Genomic DNA, 13,983 nt, shown 5'->3' with positions numbered 1-13,983 from the left:
GAATTACCGAAATATTTTTATCCCTTTGGAATATGATTATGTTATTGTATAAATGGGAAAGATAAATGTGAAAATAATTGATATGTCTGATGAGTACAGTCTATATGACAATACATTTTCCAGTTTTCGAGTCCCCAAACAGATGGATGTTCGCGTAGTACACGAGCTTAAACAATTTTAAATTACATTCTTTGTACCGAAACGGCTGATCTAAAGCATGTATAATTATATCCTAATGAAGGTACTAAGGCCATTTACTTATCATATACTAGAAAGCATCTCATGAAACATCACTCTGCTAAAACTTCAACTTTAAGATAAATATCAGCAGCGATGCAGGTCCGAAATTCTAGTGGAACTTTTTGGCTCAATGTAAGTAAATTACAAAAAAATAGCAATAATGGAACAGGCGGTCGATTAAATCACACGAAAGGGGTATCAAAGTTTTGCATATTTGATAATTTTGTTAAAGGGGCCTTTTCACAGATTTTGCAATGTATTGAAGTTTGTCATTAACCGCTTTATATTGATAAATGTAAACAATAGATCTTAAAAACTCCATTAAAAACAAAACACAAATGAAATTAAAGAAAGAAAAAAGTTACCCTCGACTAGGCTCGAACAACTGATCCCTGAAGCAAAAGTCTATCGATTAGACAACTCGGCCATCCGTGCATATACAATGAGTAATGTATTGTATACTTTATATTAATCAATCCTCGTAGTATCACAAAATATAACGACAACAACAGAACTCTCCAAATTATTCAATCGTTTCGCGTTGCAACGCTTTTTAATCTTAAGCGTTTTTTAATCGTAAAAAAATACATATAATGGATATTTTAGAGCATTGTAACTGTTCAGTATTACTGTTTCCTAAAAAATATCATAACTACAACGAAAATATGCGAATTTGAACAATTTTTTTAAAATGTTGTCAATAAACCAAAACGTGGAAAGGCCCCTTGAATAACTTTTTTTTAATGTTTCACTTTGTCAGTTCAATACGATTTAACTGAGATAAGGTTGAAACGGAATTAAGCATGATTGTTTGCATTGTTTCTGCTTTTTTCATGTTGTTTTTTATTTTCAAAACAAGATGTGACAATCATAAAGACACATGTATAGCGCATTATAAACTCTCAATCGCTTTTCTCATCAGTGTTTACAAGTATATACTTGTTAGTCTACTTTATTAATTCATGCGCAGTTTTTATGCAAGTAGCGACAGTTTTGTATTGGCATCTTATTCACCAAGTATAGTGTTAGTTTAAATAGGATTTTATGAAGAACAGATGTGTATTTGCCGCCATAGGATCCCTTTGCTCCCGTTATCTAGAGGCCTGCTATAATTAAAATTAAACACAATTGTGTTAATCCACATGATCCGTTGTATTTTCATCTCACTGAATCTCAAGTAACCACCAAAAAACAAGTTCATTATGTAGACAATTATTTCCGGTTGTCACTTGAAATATATTACTTCAGAAATAAGCATTTGAATCTTATTTAAAAATTGCACTTATACTAAAAATTGTATAAATTAATAGTAATGAGATTTTTTAAAACAAACATCGCCATTGGTTATATTTCACATATGTATGTAATTACGTTATGCATAGATTCCCAATGTATCGCGGTTGACAATTCAAAATGATTTGTACTTCAAAATGTTTAGTAAGAATAGCCATAATATACATAAATGCATTTCAGGTAGAAGATAAAACTCGGTTTTCAGAGTGCCTAATTTGTTGAAAGTCTCTGTTATCCGAAGTGTCCTATATCGGGAATCAAAGTATCCGCAACTTCATGAATATCACCTATTAAAAATGCTCTATCTTCGTTTATATTTCATTGAATACTATCAAAATTTCAGTATTTGAAGCACATTGATTACTCCACATGCTGGAATAGCAAACAATTTCTTGCAATATTTCTAAGTAGTTTAATTGTGTTGAAATGTTTACTGTTCACCCCGTCTTTGCTGTTTTTCGACCGTACTTACTATTATTGGGGCAAAATCTACCATTTTATCGTGATTTTTTTTCTTCCCAATACAAAGGGATACACCATTTATCAACTCGTCCATGTGGATTATCCCAAAAAACTAATCTGTATGACATTTGTAAAAACTGAGGAACTTATCTCTCGCGCGAGGCTTTTGTTGTTCTCTGTTATCGAAGTGCCATCTGTTATCGAAGTATCCGCATTACCAGCGTGGAGTTCAAATAGAAGTTTTTATAAAAAATAATAATGATTATGTACGTAAAAAATATGCATATATCAATACCTTTTTTACACTCCAGTACTAACAATATAATTTTATAATAACTGTGTAATGTTAAACCAATGAAAACTAAAACAAAACATCAAGGTTATAATGCCATAAACGATTGTTAATAACCGGTATATCCGTACGTATGTTATGTATGTCATGAGGTTAGCACAATAACTAATTAAAAAATAAATCTTGCTAACCGTACATAATACATTCGTATTTATCCTAATATCAAGTATAAAAAATGTTTTTAATAATCGAAACTGTGCAAACTTAACTCCTAACAATGCTTGTAATTCGGGACTCAGGCAACAGGGTTGTTCTGCTAATTTATCTTAGTAACGAATTCAACTTCAAGCTAAATGCGCTGGGTTAACTTATATCATTCAAACTAGAGTGGTCTCAAATCTGTTGTATATATGCGATTATTAATTTGACACAAGTTCATATAACAGAAACAAGTTTGTTGTTTTACGACTAAGGTCTTTTTCGCATAAATTTACATAATTGACTAAATTTGTAAAATAATCCAGGAAAGAAATCGGCCTGAACATGCATAGCTGGTACAAACCCACTACCGATACGGTTTAAACTATTTGTACAGAGCTGTAATGCAACCTTTAATAGCCTACCCTCGATAGTTTTCTTAAACCACTGAGTTCATTTGTGTAGTTTGCGATTGCTACCAAAATGTTTGGGTTACGCTATTATAGACCTGCGTCAGTATAAGTTTTAAACGGATTAGAACCGACACTGAAAATTAATTAAGACTTTACCTCACTAACTTGTAATAACAAGAACCACAATATGTATGGAAGTAATAGTAATAGTAGAAGTAAATGTTTTTCTATTTAACAAAGTTTGTGTCTGTGTTTATTTATAATAAGTATAAAAATAAAAGGTGGTAAATACTACGTGTGTTGAACAACAGATGAAATCATTACAGCCATATACCAGTCGGAATTCGTTAGTGGTACTGCTGTGGGATTTTTTTAATGAAGAGAAATAACTGCAAGATTCAAATCCAACTTTCCGTTGTTGTTTGATTACTGGAGGAGTTCAATTCGCCTTGGAGTGTGTTGTTTTATTTAGTCCATTTATGTAACTAAGAGGTGATTTTACGTATGGCTAACGCAGCAAGCAGCATGCACACGGGCTGTCTATTCGGTGTGGCTGTCATTTTCATCCAATGTTTTGTTGTGGCTGCTTTCGACCAATGTAAGTATTGCGGTTACCCATGTGATAATAATTACATATGGACTATCATATGAACTATTATTCATATTCTTTTAATATACATGAAACCATTTATTGATTACTCATTAAGCAAACATTTACATTCACATAATGTTTTCATAACTACGTTTCTTCTTAAAGCTTTCAACGATTTCACGCGCATCTTATAGTTAGCAAAAAATTAATTACATCCGCGTACATGTTCTTCTTGCAGATCCATTTATTCGTATTTAATACCATTTTATGTTAGGAACGTTTGGAAAAAACGGAAACAGTTCGAAATATCATGAAAGCTGTCGATAGCGCCATGGTATTCCGTACAGTCTTCTCCTTGTGTTTTATCCACCATGAGCGAATCCTGCATGATGAAGAATGATAGTAGAAAGCTCAATGAGAACGAATAGAGGTGGATTTGTGTTCCGTTCAGGGCTATGTAAACAAGCCCGGTAGTAGCCTTTGCGCAAGATCCCAAGTCATTAGCGACGGGTTCCAGTGTATTCCTTAGAGATGCCTAATGTCAATGTACACACTGCACGATCGGCTTGGTGGATAAAACATCAAGTTTCTTGGCATAAAGGGGTTCGAAGTTACAGAGTGAGAATCGATATGTTCGATAACGTGTCGATGTTTGCTGATAATTTGTAGAACAATCCGAGATCGGCATCCAAATTTTGAAGCTTTGAAAATGGTCGCCGAAGCGTTGTGGATATGGTATTCCTAGAAACCGGAGGTCACGGGTTCGACCCCTTTATGGAGGCGTTTCTTTTCAGTTTTAGCCAAGACAAGAATTACTGGATCTAACCAGGAAGCGAACCGAATAGCGTCTTAAGAAGCCTTAGGGTTTCGAGCTTATAAAAAAATAGGTTTAAATTTACGTCGAAATACGATAAATATATATTTTCAAGCCACACGTGCTAAATTGGTTTAAGAACACTGACACAATAATTTCAACATTAATTGTACCACTGACCGATAACACAAATAAACTCTACCCACTGTTTGTGAAATCGGTGAAAGCGGGTTTATTAAACTGGGGCTAAACGAACTCAGTAGCACAATATATTCTTTTCTCATTTCTAAACCTGTTATATTGCCACCGGGATAAAATCATCTAAGATAAATAGCCGATTGAAAATGATCAAAGTTCACGTCCCCTCCCCGACGCCCAACCGAAAACCTTGGACCCGCCAATGAGAACTATTGCTGTTGGGCTGTTGGCTAACGAACAAATGGAGGTTTTAACCATTAAGTCGTATACTATTGATTTGGTGTTTATGTGTAGTGAAATTTAATATTGTATTTACCCAGTCGCAATCGCATTGAAGTTGTATTGTTTTAATTTCGTAAGGAAATGCTATACAAACACTAATTGTCTCAAAGATTATCTATATTATAGATCTTTGTCTCAGCGGTTAGTTAACCGTTTCACGTATCAATGTAACTAGCTGGGAAGATTAGGTGCTCGTGAAAAATTACAAAAACGGAATTAAATAATCGTGCATTAACCGTATTTAAGTTAATTTTGTAACGATTCATTGCATAGTTTAAAAAATTATAAATGAACATTCATTTAAATTGTTATTGAGAATTAAAACTATATTACATGTATGTATCGAGAATTGTTATTGCATCTTAATCGGCAACTACATGTCTCTCATGCTTGGCGAGTTACAAAAATAAATAATTATATTGTTAAGTAAACCCCCGGGCTTTTGATAGTTTGTACACGGAATGTTTGCTTTTGATGAAGAGTCCATCAACATGTAGTGAAATAAGTACACGATGTTTTTTAAAGGAAAAATAACTTCTCCAATTATGGCAATTTTCAGAAGATCTAACGACTTTGATTTATTATTTTTAATAGAAAATACAGATATAACATACAATAATAGATATTTAAAGGGGCCTTTTCACGTTTTGGTATATTGACAAAATAAAAAAATGGTTGTAGGTTCGCAAATTTTCGTTGTATGTATGATATTTGTGAGGAAATAGTTATACTGAACATTTACCATGATCTAAAATATCCATTATATGCAATGCATCTTTTGTCGATTAACAAGCTGCAAATTATAAAGCGTTGCAACGCGAAGCGATGGAATAATTTGGAGAGTTCTGTTGTTGTCGTTATATTTTGATACACTACGAGGATTGCTATATAAAGTATGAAATTCATCATTCATCATTCATCGTATGATCACGGATGGCCGAGTGGGCTAAGTGTTGGACATTTACTACAGGGGTTAGTGGTTCGAGCCCAGTTGATGTTTTTTTTTTCTTTCTTTTATTTTATTCTATTTTTGACTGGACTTTTAGATTCAATGTTTACATTTATCACTAAAGTATTTAATGACAAACTTCAATATTTGCCAAAATCTGTGAAAAGGCCCCTTTAAATATACAAAAAATGCACCACTGGCAACAAACAGATGTTTTGTACACGCCCAATTTGATCCAATCACATGTGATCGACTTTTCGAATTCTATGATTCACTTAGCAAATATTGTTCGTATGATTAACTGAACTTTTCGTAAACAAAGGTCTTGGGTTAAAACGAATACAACCGTACTACATATTGTGCTGATACCATTGAAAAATCGATGTTATCGGAAAGCCATTTACTATCGCGGCTTTACAGACTTTTACACTGCTTTCAAAGATTACTTTAAAGCCTTCAAATATTTTGAAAGATTAAGTTGTCCGCAGGGTCGTTTTGTTAACTTTATTTGTGTAATGAAATCGAATCGGACAAAGCAAACCCCACTGAAATAACCGGGTCACTTACGGCAGCTAACGGTAATAGCAGGGTCAACTTTATAAAAAAAACACTTAATTTTACTGTAATTCAAAAAAGTTTGACAACGATGCTTTCTATAATTTACAGATTAAGACGAGAGTCTTTGTGACATGCAATTTTTATAATATCGTTGTACATAGTTATATAGACTTAACAATGCATTGGGTTTTATTTGCATAGAATATTTGTATTTCATGGTATAAATGTATATTCGATTTTTGCCTTTTTTTAACAATTTTTGTTTGAATGTTATCTAGTGGTACACGGCTTGAGAGACTCAATATTTACTCAACTGATTAGAAAACGGTTGCCTAGTTTTTGAATAGGGCGGATGTTGCGGTTAAACCTTTGAATAAAATACGGGGTTTCAAAATAACACATGAAACGTTGTTGTTAATAAGATTCACTTTAAAGGGACTTTTCCATTTCATTACTATTTGAGTCGTGTTCTGAGAAAACTGGACATAATGCATGTGCGTAAAGTGTTGTCCCATATTAGCTTGTGCAATCCGCACAGGCTAATATGGGACGACACTTTCCGCTATTATGACATGTTTCTTTGAAATGAAGTATCTTCTTAGCAAAAATCCAATTGAGGCGGAAAGTGTCATCCCTGATTAGCCTGTGCGGACTGCACAGGCTAATCTGGGATGACACTTTACGCATATGAATTAAGCCCAGTTTTCTCGTCTCAGTTTTCACACTGTGTCCGAGTGTGACGCATTTACGACCAATGCGTAAAAAAATAACACAATATGATCTCACTTTATCTATCAAGTAAACGAATGTTGTTGTTTTTTTCGCTATCAACTGCAAATATCATGATTATCAGTCGATTTTAGTACATATAAATTAATGAAAGAACAGGCAATATCCGAAAAAAGAATCCTAGTCTCGATGATAATAACACGTGCATCGAAAGTCTATCAGCATATGTGCTAAGAAATCTGATAGGTTCATCTGACTCTTAAATGGGCCTTTTCACGTTTTGGTAAATTGACAAAATTAGAGAGAAAAAAAATGTTCGCAAAGTTCCGTTGTAGCTATGCTATTTGTGAGGAAACAGTAATACTGAACATTTACAATGCTGTAAAATGTCCATTAAATGCATCTTTGGACGATTTTAAAAAACGAAAAATTATAACGCGTTGCAACGCGCGACGATTTAATAATTCAAAGAAGTCTGTTGTTGTAGTTATATTGTGTGCAACTACGAGGATTGCTTATAGTAAGTATAAAATACATCACTCATTGTATAAGCACGGAGGGCCGAGTGGTCTTAGCGATAGACTTTAACTCCAGGGGTCAGTGGTTCGAGCCCAGTTGAGGGTTACTTTTTTCTTTCTTTAATTTATTATTGTTTTTTTTTTACTGGAACTTTTTAGATTAAATGTTTACATTTATCAATATAAAGCATTTAATGAAAAACTTCAATGCATGCCACAATCTGTGAAAAGGTCACTACAATAATTATTTTGCAAACGGTATAAACGAAAACAAAATATACTTCTGATTTTATTGTAAATCGATTTCAACTCGATGTAGCTACGGTCACTTTGGCTCAGTCGGTTATCGTCTCCTCGGGTACTACCTTAAAGTACTCCGGGTTATCTTAAGGTAACTACAAAGTACACGGGGTACGGAAAATATACTAGAATGTACACAGGAGTATGTACAGGTGTCTTAAAAGCGTATTTCCCGTAACCGGGATGTACTGTAGTAAACTTTAAAGTACCCGGAGTACGTTTAAGTAATACCTGAGCCGAAAAAAGACGAATTGATAGTCATTTTGGGCTGATTGGTTTCAAGATCGTCTGTCGGACGTCTGCAGCCAGCGGATCTCCACGTTTGGCGGCGAGCTGAGCTTCGATTCTGACCTCGCCCCCGGGGGTCAGCCGTGCGAGGTAGAACTGGTGGGGGTCGGGCCGACGGACACCATGTGGTCCCTCTACTTCCAGACGTTCGAGGTATCGGGAGTACAGGGCACCGGCTGCAGGGCCAACGTCACCATAAAGGAGCCGGGGGCAGGCCCGGTGATCTTCGGCGTCAAAACAGGTGACCGTTACCGTCGTCTTATAACGGTCAGGCCCCGTTTTCAACTAACTTTTCTTAAACTTAAGAATAAAGATTAGACTTATAACGAAAAATAGATCTTCACGGTTAGCATTCATAAAGGTTACTTTTTGTGCTTATGTCAATAACAAATGTTCTAAAAGAAAAATGATGTTATTACCGTAGGTTAATATCAAGTCATACTCAAAATTAAAGTAACGGTAAATCTTGAATATTAAAATTTACAGAATATCCTTTAATCCAAGTCTTAAGTCTGAGAATTGTGCCGTGAATATGGGCTATTGACCCGTAAAAAAGTATAAAAATAAGGATGTTCTTAAAATTGTTATGTTCTCAGTGTATCAAACAGTTCAATCTGGACATGCAATTTTACACATTTAGCTATACAATTCGTCATTTAGAACAATTTATATATGACATAAGCAACATCTGTTGTAACATATATTCAAAACATGAAGGTATTTTTGTTTTCGTTTTATGTCTATTCTTTATTCTTAATTCTAAGAATTGGTCGTTGAATACGGGCTCTGCACGCCGCAATCTGGGACTGTTTTAACAATCAAAATATTTGTTACAGTAAAATGTAAAGAAAGAAAATATTAACATATAGTGGATGCGCGTTTGCTCATATGATGTTATGTGTGCAATTGCCGTAATTGCCATCAATACACGTACAAATGATAGGTGCTTGTCATTACCAAGTCAGAAAGTTTTAATCGACAGCGATTTTGAAACATTTTATTTACACGAATATTAGTGTTTGATTGAAGATTTCTGGTCAATATTTGACAAAGTGTATATGTATATATATATATATATACACTTTGTCAAATATTGACCAGAAATCTTCAATATATATATATTGTGATAGCCGCGTCATGCGAAAAAGGGTCTAATGCATCATACGACAATCACAGTCCGGTAAGGAGCTACACTGTCCGCTAAAAAGTCGCTAAACGTTACGATTTAGCTAACAGGGTAGCGCCTGTCCAGACTTCGCGGATGCACAGTCTGATCTGGAGCTGCACTCGCCGCATTTGGCATAAGCTCTATTTTCGCATAGCGCGGCATATGCCGGAACGTTGTATACAGTGATGTTTGCTTGTATATAATCATGGTCTTTGTATGAACAATCCGCGCTGTAAGATGTTTAGCCGTTTTTTTAAATTATTATCTGTTTGCAAGAAACAGATCCATAAAAAAGATTAACCATTTAAACCAAAATATTAAATTGTTTCGTTATTTACCAAACCTATTATCGCACATTTGAAAATCAAATTATCTTAAATTTGAACGGGATGAAAAATGGTATGGTCTAGCGAGCAAACGTTCTTTGTAATTTTCAACATTCAACAACATGTGTCGTCTGCATAAATAACAGGATGTAAGCATGCGGTAAAAGAAATAGGAGAAAACGCAGCTCAGTTTTATCTATGAACGTTGACCGATGTTCCGGACTGTTTCATGGTTGACCAGCCTTTATTGTATGTAGGTCAATAGCAATTTACAGCAAATAACCCTTGAAATTGCAACACAAAGCAAAACGTTATGTTTTCTCCTGTAAATTTAGTTTACAAAAATATAATGTTATGTATGACTAAGGGCGGTTACAAAACCATCGTTTGTGTTTCAATCAAACACTTATTTAATATTAAATCAAGTTAAAAATGGTGCAGGTACTATTAAGCTAAAACGCAAGTTTTTAAGTGTGCACCATATATACAATGACGAATTTAATTGATAATATTGTTCAAATGTAAAACAAGCAACAATATCTGAATCACGCACGAATGCATCACTTGAAATGTAACAAATGATCAGCATTCTAAACCGTTGTCAGTTTAGCATTATGGACCAAAATCTTCCATTCCAGGTCTGTACGCAACTTTCTGTTCCCATGACAACCGACTTGACGGCAACACGATGTTCACAACGCTGGGTAACCGCATTCAGGTCGTATTCACACCCGTTTCACCGGGTCGGCAGGGAACCTATCGCCAGTACGATCAGCCGGACACCAGTCGCATTGTGTTTCAAATGAAGCTGTCCACATTTGTCATTAGAAGTACGATTAGCATAATTGTAACATTTTATTATATCGGCTTTTTTATATGAGTTTTTAACTCATGTACAACATACGCACACTGGTAATGCAAATGTTACATGTATGTCCATGTGCAGTTTATATTTTTAAATTCATATGCATTTTGATAAATATTACATGTACTCAAGTTCCTTTTATAAAATGTGATGCTCTTTTTGATGCTATGTCGTATTTCTTACTAAAGGTGATTACAGAAATCTAATGTAGGTAACTTCTTTGGTCATAATATGGTTAGAGGTGTGACGTCATTGCTTTCGTATTTCGAATAGACACATGCTGTAAACGTCTGCCCTGTTCGCATAATTGAGTTTTACCATTTCTACCAAGAAAATTTTCCAAAAACAGGAACCGGCTGCAGTTCCCAGGAAGTAGACACCGGCATGATGACATGCAAGTCAGGCCGGTGCGTGCACGAGTCGCTCGTGTGTCATGACCTCAACCCGTGCGGGGACTTCGGCGACTGCGGCGACTCCTCGGGCGAGCCGAGCAACCTGGCGGGCAAGGAGGAGAGGTCAGGGGCCAGCTTCCTGACCGTGACCTTAATCGTGGTGGGGGTCGTGTTCGGGCTGTTCGCTCTACTGCAGATCGCGCTAATTCTCAGAAAGAAGTCCTCGAAGAACGGCTGGATTCACAACAAGGGTGGCTTAGTCGGAGAATTCGTACGTTTCTTTGTAAAATGAGCCTCGGTCGTTAAAAACTAGGCTTAATGCGTGTGCTTTAAGTGCCGTCCCAGAATAACTTGTTAACTCCGCGACCCTTTACGCTTTTATGGTATTTTTCGTTTGAAGAAAGTCTCTTCATAGTAAAAATACAGTTCAGGCACAAAGTGTCGCACTTGATTCAGGGCCCTTGATACACTTTGAGGGATTGGGGCCTTGGCCCTTAGAAGGGGGAATTTCGCGTCGTTTTGGGGAAAAAGGGGAATTTTAGAAGATATTTTCACCAACCATTCAACACTTAAAATTGCTATATTTAAATGTAATTTACATAAATATACATTTAATCAAATGTTAATAGCACAATACCAGCTGGCAACATAGGTATAAAAGTAAAAAAAGGGGGGAATTTTTAGCTGAAATAGGGGAAAAAAGTATACTATTTTAAGGGGGGAATGGGGCCGAATTTCGGCCCCAAAAACGGCCAAACGAGGGCCCTGTCAATGATAAGCTTAAGTGGACTGCACAGGCTTATCTGGGATGATACTTTACGCACATACATTTAGTCCGGTTTTCTCAGAACGAGATTAAATGTTATCAATTATTCTGGTGCAAACTAAGTGTATTTAAAATTAATTGTCTGCATGTAAGAAGTATAAATACTGTTTATAATCAATCAACACTACACGTAACAGTATCTGGTATAGACATATAAATCACATATTACACCGTTTTGTTGTGGTTATGATGTAAACAACATATTCATAGACGATACAATGTACTTACATAATGTTATAATTAAACGCACAATGCACATACAATTTGGAGCGCATTAAGTTGTATAAATTAATATAGAAACAAATACAGATATTTGCTGAGCAAAGCTATGGTTATTGATTCATATGGTGTAACTTCCAGATCCCGCAGAAGTCCGCCACCAACCAAACGTCGCCGATAGAAGAAGAGCAAGTGGTATTCATAGAGACTTGAGATAACAGAAATCCACACATAATATGCTCATTCTTCAGTGATTTATGCGAGTCATGAACGTGTTAGTTCAAAACATCAATATCTAATGCATGATTCAAACCTAAATATAGGTGCATAATGTTTGTGAATTTTCTCTCATTGATTTTCAAGTAGTATATCTCCATAATTTCGTTCTTGCCTTTTCGAGTCCAAAAGTCGATCATTTAAAACTTACACGTCATATTCCTTTAATATTGCTTCATATTGTTATTGGGAGAGACTTAATGGACGAAAAGATGGAAACGGATCGGGTCTTTTATATTAAATGCATACATTTTTTCGACATTGAAGTAAGCACACCGTTAATCATGCAACTCAAAACCTAAGTGCGTTTGCAAATAAAGGCTTCCATTTAAAAAGGCGATTGGGTAATCTACATAATGACCCGTTTATCCGTACGAAAAATACAGCAACATTGAATGCTTAGGATAGCATACGTTGTTACTGATCAAGAAATCCCGTTTTATATATGCATGAACCAATTTAGGCTCGATTGGTCATTGTCGGCTCGGGTACTACTAACATGTACCCCGGGTACTCGTATACTAATATGTACCCCGGGTACGGTAAATATACCTTATCGCAGCCGGTCGATATTTAACTGTACCCGAGTTGTATTCCCGCCACAATTCCGATGTCGTAAAACGCAATACCGATTACCTTAAACAAACTTCTCTTTAAAAAAGCAACCGTATCAACATGCTTTTTGAGCATGAGTTTCAATAATATAGAGGCCATTTTACAGAAAATTGACACAAATGTGATCATAATTAATTAAAACAAGAGGGCCATGATTGCCCTGAATCGCTCAACTGACTCATTAAGATCAGATGAAAACTATGACCTCTATTGTCCACACAAGGTTTTTCTATGATTTGACCTAGTGATTTAGTTTCTGACCCCAGATGACCCAAATACAATCCAAATCCAGATTTCATCAAGATAAACATTCTGACAAAATTTCATAAAGATCTGATGGAAACTGTGACCTCTATTGTCTACACAAGGTTTTTCTATTTTTTTACCTAGTTACCTATTTTGACCCCAGATGACCCAAATACAATCCCAACCCAGATTTCGTCAAGATAAACATTCTGACAAAATTTTATGAAGATTGGATGAAAACTGTGACCTCAACGGTCTGCACAAGGTTTTTTTAAACTTTGACCTAGTGACCTAGTTTTTGACCCTAGACCCAAATTCGATTCCAACCCAGATTTTAACAAGACAATTATTCTTAACATATTTCATTAAGATCTGATGAAAACTGTGACCTCTTGTCAACACAAGGTTTTTCTATGATTTGACCTAGTGGCCTAGTTTCTGACCCACGATGACCCAAATACAATCCCAATCCAGATTCCATCAAGATAAACATTCTGAACGATTCTCATAAAGATTGGATGAAAACTGTGACCTCTCTTGTCTACACAAGGTTTTTCTATTATTTGACCAAATGACCTAGTTTTTGACCCCAGATGACCCAAATACAATCCCATCCCAGATTTCATCAAGATAAACATTCTGACCAAATTTCATAATGATTGCATGAAAACTGTGACCTCTATTGTCTAAAAAAGTTTTTTCTATTATTTGACCAAGTGACCTAGTTTTTGATCCCAGATGACCCAAATACAATCCCAACCCAGATTTCAAGATAAACATTCTGACAAAATTTCATAAAGATTGGATGAAAACTGTGACCTCTACTGTCTACGCAAACAAATTGTTGACAGACGCATACACGCACGCACAACGGACATCACACGATCACATATGCCCACTGTGTCACTTCCTGACAGGTGAGCT

The 13,983-nt window shown here is 35.5% G+C and overlaps 1 protein-coding gene across 1 annotated transcript; it reads left to right on the top strand.

The window, feature by feature from the left end:
• Positions 1 to 2,931: 2,931 nt before the first annotated feature.
• LOC127845568 (uncharacterized) lies at positions 2,932 to 13,513 on the top strand. Its single transcript, XM_052376590.1, has 5 exons — positions 2,932 to 3,496; positions 8,122 to 8,367; positions 10,259 to 10,450; positions 10,835 to 11,148; positions 12,064 to 13,513. Exons 1-5 carry the CDS (start codon positions 3,403 to 3,405, stop codon positions 12,133 to 12,135), a joined length of 918 nt encoding a protein of 305 aa, XP_052232550.1. The 5' UTR covers positions 2,932 to 3,402; the 3' UTR covers positions 12,136 to 13,513.
• Positions 13,514 to 13,983: the final 470 nt, after the last annotated feature.

The sequence above is a fragment of the Dreissena polymorpha genome, chromosome 9 (assembly GCF_020536995.1).
Source record: "Dreissena polymorpha isolate Duluth1 chromosome 9, UMN_Dpol_1.0, whole genome shotgun sequence".
Lineage (NCBI taxonomy): Eukaryota > Metazoa > Mollusca > Bivalvia > Myida > Dreissenidae > Dreissena > Dreissena polymorpha.
Note: the sequence above shows the minus strand (reverse complement) of the source record. Positions and strands in the feature narration are given on the sequence as shown.